The 12,238-nt window shown below is 41.3% G+C and overlaps 1 protein-coding gene across 4 annotated transcripts in view; it reads right to left on the reverse strand.

Moving 5' to 3' along the window:
• The window catches only part of PDE2A (phosphodiesterase 2A), a 505,312-nt gene that overhangs the window by 38,347 nt on the left and 454,727 nt on the right, over positions 1-12,238 (reverse strand). For all 4 annotated transcript variants that reach the window (XR_010909616.1, XM_067466418.1, XM_067466420.1 and 1 more), the window contains 5 exons: positions 10,491-10,569; positions 8,063-8,240; positions 5,417-5,529; positions 2,265-2,342; positions 615-737 (listed from right to left, as the gene is read on the reverse strand). Coding sequence is in view for 3 of the 4 variants with exons in the window: in XM_067466418.1 (XP_067322519.1) it covers positions 615-737; positions 2,265-2,342; positions 5,417-5,529; positions 8,063-8,240; positions 10,491-10,569 (571 nt within the window). In the remaining variant the exon portion in view is untranslated. The remainder of the gene's footprint in view (positions 1-614; positions 738-2,264; positions 2,343-5,416; positions 5,530-8,062; positions 8,241-10,490; positions 10,570-12,238) is intronic.

Genomic DNA, 12,238 nt, shown 5'->3' on the forward strand with positions numbered 1-12,238 from the left:
TCAGGCGGAGTCCTCGCCGAGCCGGCAGACGAGAAGCCAGCTCGGTGAAAGGTCATCGCAATGATTTCATGTAATGTTTTCATGTTAGAAAGGTATGTAGGCTTCTTGCAAACCAAGGGAAAGCGTCAGTTCAACGTAGCTTATTAGCCTGGAAGCTTCATGGAATAATCTCAGCCTGGAAAGCAGTACGCTTGGGATTTCTTGCATTGTGATTCATGGGGCAATTGTTTCATTGCTTGTACCTGGGAATCGGGTTTGAACTTTGCCAATAGGATTGTGTCTCTTGCTTTTACCTGAAGATCTTTGGAACTACATTCTGCATTTAACCTTAATCTTTGGAACTTTGCAATGCTTACTCTTTATTTTGACTTGGATTTTTTCCTCAATAAACTATAAAACTACAGCTCTTGTGTGGTGGTGTTTGGAAGCAAGGTGAAGCTTACTCTGAGTTGCAACTTAATGTATTAACTTGAAATTCATGGAATTTCAACCAATAGTGATTCCAGCTCCCAGGAATGACTTGTTGGCTGTTTCAAGGACAGAGAACAACACTTTGAGTCTTGTTTGAGAGCGGAAAGCAGGGGAACAACAACAACGACAACCACAATACTCACCATAGATGTGTCGTCATCAGGAAGGGAACGTGGAGTGTACGTGAATTTGGCAAAGTCTGTGTCGATGTTCGCCACGGGCAAAATGTTCTCGTTGAGAAGCTTCGTGTATTCATCGTCGGAGACCTGGAAGAGAATAAGCAATGAAGAATCTCTTCTTCTTCCTTAATTACAATCTCAGAGGGACAAACAAGTAGAATAATATGATCACACAATGCAATTAAATTATTAAGGTAAAGGTTTTCCCCTGATATTAAGTCCAGTCATGTCCAACTCTGGGACAATGAAACAGGTTGTCTTACATTTCATTTACAGTACTTTTTTTGGACTTCTAAGCCAAAGAGCCAGCGTTGAGGCTCCTTCTTTGGAGGCTTTTAAACAGAGGCTGGATGGGAATCCTTTGAACGTGTTCGTTGGCAGAATGGGGTTGGACTGGATGGCCCACCAGGTCTCTTCCAATGCTAGGATTCTTCATCTCTTCCTCTTTCCCGCTCTTTTCCCTTCCTCCTTTCCTTTCATTTCCATTCCCTTCCCTTCCTTGTTCTCTCTCCCTTTCCTTCTCTCTTTGTCTTTCTATCTCTCTATCTCTCTTTTTCTTTCTTTCTCCTCTCATTCCTCCCTCTTTCTCTCTCTTTTTCCTCCCTTCCCTTTCCCCTTCCTTTCCTCTGTTCTTTCTTTCTTTCTTTCTTTCTTTCTTCCCTCCTTTCTTTCTCTTCTCATTCCTTCCTCTTTCCCTCTCTTTTTCCTCCCTTCCCTTTCCCCTTCCTTTCCTCTGTTCTTTCTTTCTTTCTTTCTTTCTTTCTTTCTTTCTTTCATTCTTCCCTCCTTTCTTTCTCCTCTAGTCTTTCTTTCTTTCTTTTTTTCTTTCATTCTTTCATTCTTCCCTCCTTTCTTTCTCCTCTAGTCTTTCTTTCTTTCTTTCTTTCATTCTTTCATTCTTCCCTCCTTTCTTTCTCCTCTAGTCTTTCTTTCTTTCTTTCTTTCATTCATTCTTCCCTCCTTTCTTTCTCCTCTAGTCTTTCTTTCTTCCCTCCTTTCTTTCTCCTCTCATTCCTCCCTCTTTCCCTCTCTTTTTCCTCCCTTCCCTTTCCCCTTCCTTTCTTCTGTTCTTTCTTTCTTTCTTTCTTTCTTTCTTTCTTTCTCCTTTCTTTCTTTCTTTCTTTCATTCATTCTTCCCTCCTTTCTTTCTCCTCTATTCTTTCTTTCTTTCTTTCTTCCCTCCTTTCTTTCTCCTCCCATTTTTCTTTCTTTCATTCATTCATTCTTCCCTCCTTTTTTCTCCCCCTCCCTCCCTCCCTCCCTCCCCCTTCCTTCCTTCCTTCCTTCCTTCCTTCCTTCCTTCCTTCCTTCCTTCCTTCCTTTCTTCCTTCCAGAGTGTGGGTGCCAGAGGTCTCTCCTTTGGATTCTCTTCTTCCAGTCAACTCAAATTTTGCTAGGAAGTGCCTTTCATTTGCATTTCCCCCAACTTTTTCACAGCCCCCCCCCCCCACATCTCAGAAAATGTGGGGGGCTGCCTGTTATTTAACTTTTGAAGCAACTCCTTCTTGCCTTGGAGAAGGCAATGCACCCAAATGCTGCCTGGAGGCTCCTTTTGGATGGAGGAATACGAAGGCATCAGTGTATGTTTTTCTTTCGGACGTGGTCAATGCTTACCTTCATGTGGTACATCATCATCTCATTGGCCAGGTGACTCCGGTATTGGGCCTCCCCAACCTTCTTGTAGAGCAGGGACTGGAAGGAGCAAAGGAGAGACCAAGGCCAGGTTTAGAGTTGGCCAAAAAGCAGCAAAGAGACAACATACAATGAACAGGCAGAGAAACAGATCGATTAGATAGGTAGATAGATAGGTAGGTAGATAGGTAGATAGGTAGGTAGATAGGTAGATAGATAGGTAGGTAGATAGGTAGATAGATAGATAGATAGATAGATAGATAAGTAGATAGAGAGATAGAGAGATAGAGAGATAGATAGATAGATAGATAGATAGATAGATAGATAGATGGATGGATAGGTAGGTATGTAGATAGATAGATAGGTAGGTAGATAGGTAGGTAGATAGGTAGATAGATAGATAGGTAGATAAGTAGATAGATAGATAGATAGATAGATAGATAGATGGATGGATGGATAGGTAGGTAGGTAGGTAGATAGGTAGGTAGATAGGTAGGTAGATAGGTAGATAGATAGATAGGTAGATAAGTAGATAGATAGATAGATAGATAGATGGATGGATGGATAGATAGGTAGGTAGGTAGATAGATAGATAGGTAGGTAGATAGGTAGGTAGATAGATAGGTAGATCGATAGATAGATAGATAGATAGATAGATAGACAGATAGGTAGACAGATAGGTAGATAGGTAGATAGGTAGATAGATAGATAGATAGATAGATAGATAGATAGATAGATAAGTAGATAGATAAGTAGATAGATAGGTAGGTAGGTAGGTAGACAGATAGGTAGATAGATAGATAGATAGATAGATAGATAGATAAGTAGATAGATAGGTAGGTAGGTAGGTAGGTAGGTAGGTAGACAGATAGGTAGATAGATAGATAGATAGATAGATAGATAAGTAGATAGATAGATAGATAGATAGATAGGTAGATAGGTAGATAGGTAGATAGGTAGATAGATAGAGCCATATTCTAGAACCATTCATTTCACCTGCATCTATGGCAGGCATCCTCAGAGGTCAACAAAGCTAATCTCCTCTCAACAAAGGATTCCACCAGGCAGTAACAAGCCACACCTAAAAACTGTCAGGCCATCAAATGCTAATCAAGGTGGCCAATTGAGACATTCACACCTACCTCCAACAGACAAGAGTTCTTTCTCCCACCCTGGGCTTTCCACGGGTATATAAACTCAATTTTCCTAGTTTGCAACAGACCTCACAACCTCTGAGGATGCCTGCCACAGATGTAGGTGAAATGTCAGGAGAGAATGCTTCTGGAACATGGCCAGACAGCCCGAAAAACCTACAACAACCCAGTGATTCCAACCATGAAAGCCTTAGACAACAGATAGATAGATAGATAGATAGATAGATAGATAGATAGATGATAATTATAAAATAGAGACGGCAGAATGATAGCTAGATCATAGCATAGATGATTAGATTAGATAGATAAAAGGCGTAGACAGATACATTGACTGATTAGATAAAACAGATGACAGATACATTTATAGATCACTAAAAGATATTGATAATATATAGATTAGATAGATGATAGGTATAAGTAGATAGATTAAATTAGATCGCTGATAGGTAAATTGATAGACATATAGATAAGTTAATATAAGTAGAAAAAGGATAGAAAATAGATAGATAAATAAGATATAGAAATATAGATTAAATAAGACAATCACTAGATAGAAAGATAGATGGATGGACAGATGGATATATACATCAGATAGATGAGAGGATATATCGATTAGATTAGATATTGATTAGATTAGATAGATACATTGATTGACTGATAGATAGATAGATAGATAGCTGATAGAAAAAAAGATAGGACAGAGGATAAATAGATAGAAGAATGGATAGAATGGATAGAATAGATAATATTATAGGTATGGATGAATAAGAGATGGATTGATGGATGGATAGAATAGATAGGATAGATAGACAGAATATATATATAATATTAGAAAGATATAAAAATAGATTAAATTAGGTAGATGATGGATGGATGGATAAGAAGAATAGATTGAATAGATAGTATAGAAAAATAGATTAAATTTGATGATTGGATGGATGGATAAGATGGATGGATAGATAGATAGAATAGAATAGAATAGATAGGATAAATAGACAGCATATATAGTATTAGATAGGTATAGAAAATAGATTAAATGAGGTAGATGATGGATGGACGGACAGATAGGCGGACAGATAGAAGAATGGATAGCTAGAATAGATAGTATAGAAAAATAGATTAATTTTTGTAGATGATAGTTTTTTGGATGGATGGATAGAATAGATAGGATAGACAGTATATATAATATTAGATAGGTGTAGAAAATAGATTAAATGAGGTAGATGATGGATGAGTGGATAAGATAGATGGATAGGTGAACAGATAGAAGAATAGATAGTATAGAAAATAGATTAAATGTGGTAGATGATAGATGGATAAGATGGATGGATAGAATAGATAGGATAGATAGACAGCATATATAATATTAGATAGGTATAGAAAATAGATTAAATTAGGTAGATGATGGATGGATAAGATGGATAGATGGATGGATGGATAGAATAGATAGGATAAATAGAATATATAATATTAGATAGGTATAGAAAATAGATTAAATTAGGTAGATGATGGATGGATGGATAGATGGATGGATAAGATAGATGGATAGATGGACAGATAGAAGACTGATTAGATAGTATAGAAAAATAGATTAAATTTGGTAGATGATAGATGATTGGATGGATGGAAAAGATGGATGAATGGATGGATAGATAGATAGAATAGATAGATAGAATAGATAGGATAGATAGACAGTATATATAATATTAGATAGGTATAGAAAATAGATTAAATTAGATAGATGATGGATGGATGGATGGATGGATGGATAAGATGGATAAGATGGATAGATGGATGGACAGATGGAAGAATAGATAGATAGATTTGGTAGATGATCGATGGTTGGTTGGTTGGATGGATGGATGGATGGATGGATGGATAAGATGGATGGATGGATGGATGGATGAATTGATGGATAGATAGATAGATAGATAGATAGATATAGATAGATAGATAGATAGATAGATAGGAGCATCTTACATGGGCAATGCTGATACCACAGTAGATGGAGAATGCAGTGGCCAGGTCCTCATCAAACTTGCTGAACCAGGGACCATTGATTTTGTTGACCAGTTCAGCCACTCCAATGACCTCTGGAAGAAGTGAAGAGAAGACCATGAATGGAGGGAGAAAAGGGACAGCAACCACAGAGGCTTGGTCCATCTCATTCAAGAGGTTCTAGGCTGCATTGGGAGGAGGAGTATAGAGTCCAGGTTGGGGGAAGTCCTCACCCCACTCTCTTCTGCTTTGGTCAGACTTTTTCACCTGGTGTAAATAACCCTGTGTCTAGTTCAAAGCAATTCCAGGAGAAGATGGACAAGATGGATGATGTCCAAAATGGTCCATGGTCTGGAAACCATAAAACTCTATGAGAAGTTGCTTGGAGGTGTTTGGCTTGGAGAAGAGAAGGTCAAGAGGGAAAATCCTTGTTTTGTGGAGGCCAAAATGAAATAACCTGGATTTCACTTTTCAACCAGTTCCACTTTCTGACAGCACTCTGGTCCCTCATCTGTCAAGTTCGTTGGATGCTCCCTATACTTCAATTTTCCTTCCAATCCTTAAGGAATAGCAGGCAAAAACTGGGGACATATTTCTTCCTTCTTTATTATCCTTCATAGGATAATAACAACAACCCCTTTCTTTCTGTCATTCAGGAAGACACAATCCAATCCTTCCTGACAGATGGCCATCCAGGCACTGCTTAAAATTCTCCAATGAAAGAGACTCCAATACGGGTTTCAGGTTTCCAAGGTATTAGGAAATCCATTTTTTAAAGCCAGAACATGGTTTATAATCATCTACTATGAGGGTTGAATGAAAAGTAATGCCTCCACCTTCGTTACTTGGGTTTGGATGGGAATATTTTAATAAATTAAATGCAGAAATAATCCTTAGAATGTGCTCTTTAACGACCACTATTCACTTTTCCACATAATCACCAGACAATTGGAGAAGCCTCACCAAGTTTCCTCTTTCCTCAATGGCTGTGAATGCCGGAGCAAACCACAACCCCAGTTCAGATGGCCTATGTTTGAAGACTCAGGATCTTCCTTTGGTGCCAAAAGAACCAGTGTGAAGGCGCTTGAGACTTCCAACGTCGTTCAGGTTGGTTTGAACATGAAGCACAAGTCTCAAGGGTAAAAAACCTCAGAACTGGTGCTAAGAGGTAATTTAAATCAGGGTCTTTTAGAGTCACGTCCATATGGTAGGAACTCTGATGGCAGAATGAAAAGAAAAGGAAGCACTTCCCTCCTGCAGGAAGAGGTGGAGCCAAACAGTACTGATTGACAGCTATAAGTAACCAATCCATACAACTATACATAAGCAGGGTAAAAGGGGCAGGATTAAGCATGATACAACAGTTTAAATCTTGCAACTAACAGTTCTATACATAGGTGGCGCCACTCGTGCCGTCACAGCTCTGGGAGGACATGAATAGAGGGAATAATTTATATACCTGCCCAGAGGGTGGTTTGTGTATTTATTTAAGCCCTCTGACAAGGACTGGTTAAAGCAGACTAGTTATGACTCGCCTCAATCTAGGTACAATCATCCTACTGATGCGGTCTAGAATTGCATTGGCCGTTTTAGCTGCTGCAGCACATTCTCAAGTCATGTTCAGCTTTTCCCCCTGTAGAGATATGTTTATTATAAAGTGTTTATTATACTGTGTTTAAACTGTATTCGTGTTTTACATTTGTTGCCATGGCCTAGCTGTGAGAGATAGGTTGCCATGGTGACAAAGCAGCAGAGGAGGTGGGCGGAGCTTAAGGAGAAAAAGGTTTGAAAGTGGCAGTTAAGCTTCAGTCAGGAGGAAGAGACCCTGAGAAGAGGAGCAGAGACAGTTAGGGCTCTGTGGTGTGAAGCAGTATAGATTCAGTTAGTTCTTAGTATTTGTGAATGTTACTTCAGCAGGGAGCTGAAGGTGAAACCTCGTTAGATTGCTTGAGTTAAAAAGAATCTAACAGAGGGGGTTTTAGGGTCGCCAGTAGTGGAAGACTGGAGATCAGTGGTTTGATCCGGTATAGGACAAACAGTGTGAATATTCACAATAGGGAACTCTGAAATAATAAAGCACTTCACTGAAGAAGGAGTTTATAAGATTGTAACATCAAAAGCCTTGAATGTATCTCAACTAAGCCATATTGTAACCATCAGCATATGCCAAGCTCAACATCTCAGTATTGCAACAATTACGCTTTGTTAACAATAAACTTGTTCTCTTTGTATTTTAAACCTGCCTCCTCCATTGATTTTATGTTCGGTGCATTCCACTCTACCAAAGATACCTCACAACGCAAATAGGGATAAACAGAGACTTTAAGACCAGCGTCTCTAAACATATTGGTGGCAGTTTAATTTAATAGAAGTCTAGGAACTTTCCTACATTTTTGGTAATCCCATTTGGTGGGATTAACACCACGTCTTTACATTTTATCGGTGGCATTGATACGTCTTTACATTTTTTGGTGGTCCCATTCGGTGGGATAAAGACTTCTTCGCATTTTTGGTGGCATCTAGTGGGATTAACGCTTCTTTACACCCCCATCAAGGCCTGGTTTCCAGACCTTTGGCCATTTTGGCCACTCTCCTCCAACCTGTCCGTATCCTTCTTATTGCACTGACCTTGATTCTCATCCTTGATGGGAAAGCAGAGGATGTTCCGGGTGCGGAAGCCGGTGCTGTCGTCCACTCCGCGGTAGAAGAGCGGATGGGAGTAGGCATCCTTGATGTTGAGGATCTTCCCGGTCGTAGCCACATGGCCCGCGATGCCCTGATCCGCCGGAATCCGGATCTCGTAGCTCTGAGGCCAAGGAAGGAGGAGAGACCTGAATATGGACTCTTTCTCTATACTAAGCACAGGCCCACTTGGGCACTTCCTCCAAGTGTTTTGGACTTCAACTCCCATAAATCCTACATGTCATTACAGCAGCCTGGATTTGAATTAATGAGGTAATAAGGAACAATATATATGTCAACAATCCCCATCCCTCGCTACTTTGTGGTTCACTTTTCGTGAACTCGCTGTTTCGTGGGTTTTTGGCTCCCAGTTTATGAATGGTTGCCTTTATTTATTTATTTACTTCACTTATATACCGCTTTTCTCAGCCCTTCGGCGACTCAAAGCGGTTAACAGCAGCAATTTCAATGCACACATTACAAAACCATTGGAACATTTAAAAACAATAGCATAACAACAATTAAACATCAATATGACAAATCATTCGTGTCTCGTCAATAGAATCAGAATCCAATCTCATCATCTGTTATTCCATGTTCCTGTAATCAATTACACTGCCTAATCGAATGCCTGTTCGAACAACCAGGTCTTCACTTTCCTCCGAAACGCCAACAGGGAGGGGGCTGATCTGATATCTGTAGGAAGGGCATTCCACAGCTGAGGGGCCACCACTGAGAAGGCCCTGTCTCTCGTCCCCGCCAGGCGTGCTTGTGATGCCGACGGGACCGAGAGCAGGGCCTCCCCAGATGATCTTAATGTCCTAGCTGGTTCATAGGAGGAGATGCGTTCGGACAGGTAAGTTGGGCCAGAACCATTTAGGGCTTTATAGGCTAAGGCCCTCACTTTGAATTGTGCCCGGTAACCAATTGGCAGCCAGGGGAGCTGGTGCAAGAGAGGAGTTGTATGCTCCCTGAGTGCCGCTCCTGTTAGTATCCTGGCTGCTGAGTGTTTGACCATTTGAAGCTTCCAAGCAGTCTTCAAAGGCAACCCCACGTAGAGAGCATTGCAGTAGTCTATACGGGATGTAACCAGAGCATGGACTACCGTGGCCAAGTCAGACTTCTCAAGGTGCCTTTGCCCAGAGCAGCATTCTAATCCCGCCTCCTGGCAATTATGGAGTGTGGAAAGGGGTTGCACCCTCCCCCTTGGGATGGAGGCAGCCACTCAAGAGACATTGCAAAGCAAAGCAGAGATAGCTAGCAAAAAAAAGGTGTGCGGTGATTTTAAATCTCTCTTCACTTCTGTCTCACCCTCAGAACTCAATATACATATATAGCTTTTGTACTTCAGACTGTGGTTGCGTATCAGGATCAGGGCGCTTTGGATGTGGGAAGTAATACCAATGCAATGTCAATGGTTTGGTCAATGATGCCATGCAGAGAAGGACCAGGAGATCCCTGTGCAAAGTGTAGTTTCCCATGAGAATGTCCCTGAAGGGTGTAGGGATGATAGTGTACTCCCTGAATTGCTACCCGAGGGTTCCCAAGATTTGGGGCTTGAAAACAACTGGGCACCTGGCCCAGCTGCAAAACTTAATGAGCAAATAGATAGGAGGTAGGCAATTAGTCAAAACAGACAGGCCGAACAGTGCCTTCGGCGTTCTGCCAGGCTCCGACAGAAAAAGATAAAGGGATCTCAAGTAAAACGAAACCAATTCCTGAGTGCGTGGAATAGCTTAACAAGGGGATAAAAGTTCCAAGTTTGGAAAATATAGTCAGATGAAGCATCGTTGGAATCAAGTGTAGTTTTTGTCCTTTGTTTCATGGAAGCTTTGCTTGGAAGATTCTTGTCTAAGTATTTCTTGTTTCACGGTTTCGATTCTTGGATTGTATGAATGCCTACTCTCATGCCTTGGATTAATGTTTCCTGTTTTTCCAGAATTATATTAGAGAAGTGTGGACTTTGTTTTTATGGGCTTTGCTGAACTTTACCCTGGACTATTTTTGCTCCTGCTTATCTTCTTACCTAATTGGATTTACCTATTTCTTTAAAGTGCTTTTTACTTGCTGCTTTCTGATTATCTTCAAAAAAAGGATTGTTTTCCAATCAGTGGTGTGGTGTTTACAGTCAGAGGGCCTTTCCTGTCTTGGAGTGCAACAATAGTGTCCGTACTTCACGGATTTTCACTTTTCACAAGTGGTCCTGAAACGTAACACTCGTGATAAGTGAGGGAACACTGTAGTTGAAATGCAAATAAAGGTAAAAGCTGCTCAGTTGGAGCAGAAAACTTTTGAAGTCGGTTAATTAGATAAGCACCAGCCCTTTGTCCAGATAATTAACTTGATAGTCTATTTCCTCCCCAGGACTTCCTACCTCATCGTCCACCACTCCTCCGTCAAAAACTTTGGCGACCAATTCGTGGCTGCTTCGGTCCAAGAGGAAAACCGAACATCTGCAAACAACACCACAGAGGACAGATGTTAGACATTTCTCCTGCAGTTTTCTTGCATTTCGTCTTTCCTCCAATGTTCTGTATTCTCCAAAGAAGCCTGCCTCCCGCCCAGATCAATACATTGCGATGTTTTGGTGCTAAATTAATAAATACAGTAATCATTACATAACGTTACTGTGCATTGAACTGCTTTTTCTGTTGATTTGTTGTAAAACATGATGTTTCGGTGGTTACACTATAAAATCATAATGTAATTTGACACTGAATAGGCTTTTCCTTCTTCCCTCCTTATTATCCAACATTTTCTCTTATCCAACATTTTGCCGACCCATTTGTGTTGGATAAGCGAGACTCTATTGTATTTGAAATGGTATACTAATGCTTTTATATCAAGCTACTTTAGAGTCACCTTTAGGGAGATCATAGAATCATAGAATCAAAGAGTTGGAAGAGACCTCATGGGCCATCCAGTCCAACCCCCTTCTGCCAAGAAGCAGGAATATTGCATTCAAATCACCCCTGAGAGATGGCCATCCAGCCTCTGTTTAAAAGCTTCCAAAGAAGGAGCCTCCACCACACTCCGGGGCAGAGAGTTCCACTGCTGAACGGCTCTCACAGTCAGGAAGTTCTACCTCATGTTCAGATGGAATCTCCTCTCTTGTAGTTTGAAGCCATTGTTCCATTGCGTCCTAGTCTCCAAGGAAGCAGAAAACAAGCTTGCTCCCTCCTCCTCCCTGTGGCTTCCTCTCACCTATTTATACATGGCTATCATATCTCCTCTCAGCCTTCTCTTGTCCAATTCTCTATGTCCAATTCTGGGCACCACAATTCAAGAGAGATATTGACAAGCTGGAATGTGTCCAGAGGAGGGCGACTAAAATGATCAAGGGTCTGGAGAACAAGCCCTATGAGGAGCGGCTTAAGGAGCTGGGCATGTTTAGCCTGAAGAAGAGAAGGCTGAGAGGAGATATGATAGCCATGTATAAATATGTGAAAGGAAGCCACAGGGAGGAGGAGGGAGCAAGCTTGTTTTCTGCTTCCCTGGAGACTAGGACGCAATGGAGGAATGGCTTCAAACTACAAGAAAGGAGATTCCATCTGAACATGAGGAAGAACCTCCTGACTGTGAGAGCCGTTCAGCAGTGGAACTCTCTGCCCCGGAGTGTGGTGGAGGCTCCTTCTTTGGAAGCTTTTAAGCAGAGGCTGGATGGCCATCTGTCAGGGGTGATTTGAATGCAATATTCCTGCTTCTTGGCAGAATGGGGTTGGAGTGGATAATGGCCCAGGAGGTCCCTTCCAAATCTTTGATTCTATGATTCTCTAACAAGACTCCTGGTCTCACAATCATGTTAAAAAAAAAGTATGGATCGCTGACGTTGCAATCCTAGATGACAGCAGGATTGAAGAGAAGCAACTGGAAAAGCTGACACAATATGAGGATTTAAAATCGAACTGCAAAGACTCTGGCACAAGCCAGTCAAGGTGGTCTCAGTGGTGATCGGCACACTGGGTGCAGTGCCTAAAGCCCTTGGCCTGCACTTAAACACAATCGGTGCTGACAAAATTACCATCTGCCAGCTGCAGAAGGCCACCTTACTGGGGTCTGCATGCATCATTTGCCGATACATCACACAGTCCTCGACACTTGGAAATTGCCCAACGTGGGATC

Source organism: Anolis sagrei, chromosome 3 (assembly GCF_037176765.1).
Source record: "Anolis sagrei isolate rAnoSag1 chromosome 3, rAnoSag1.mat, whole genome shotgun sequence".
Classification (NCBI taxonomy): Eukaryota; Metazoa; Chordata; class Lepidosauria; order Squamata; family Dactyloidae; genus Anolis; species Anolis sagrei.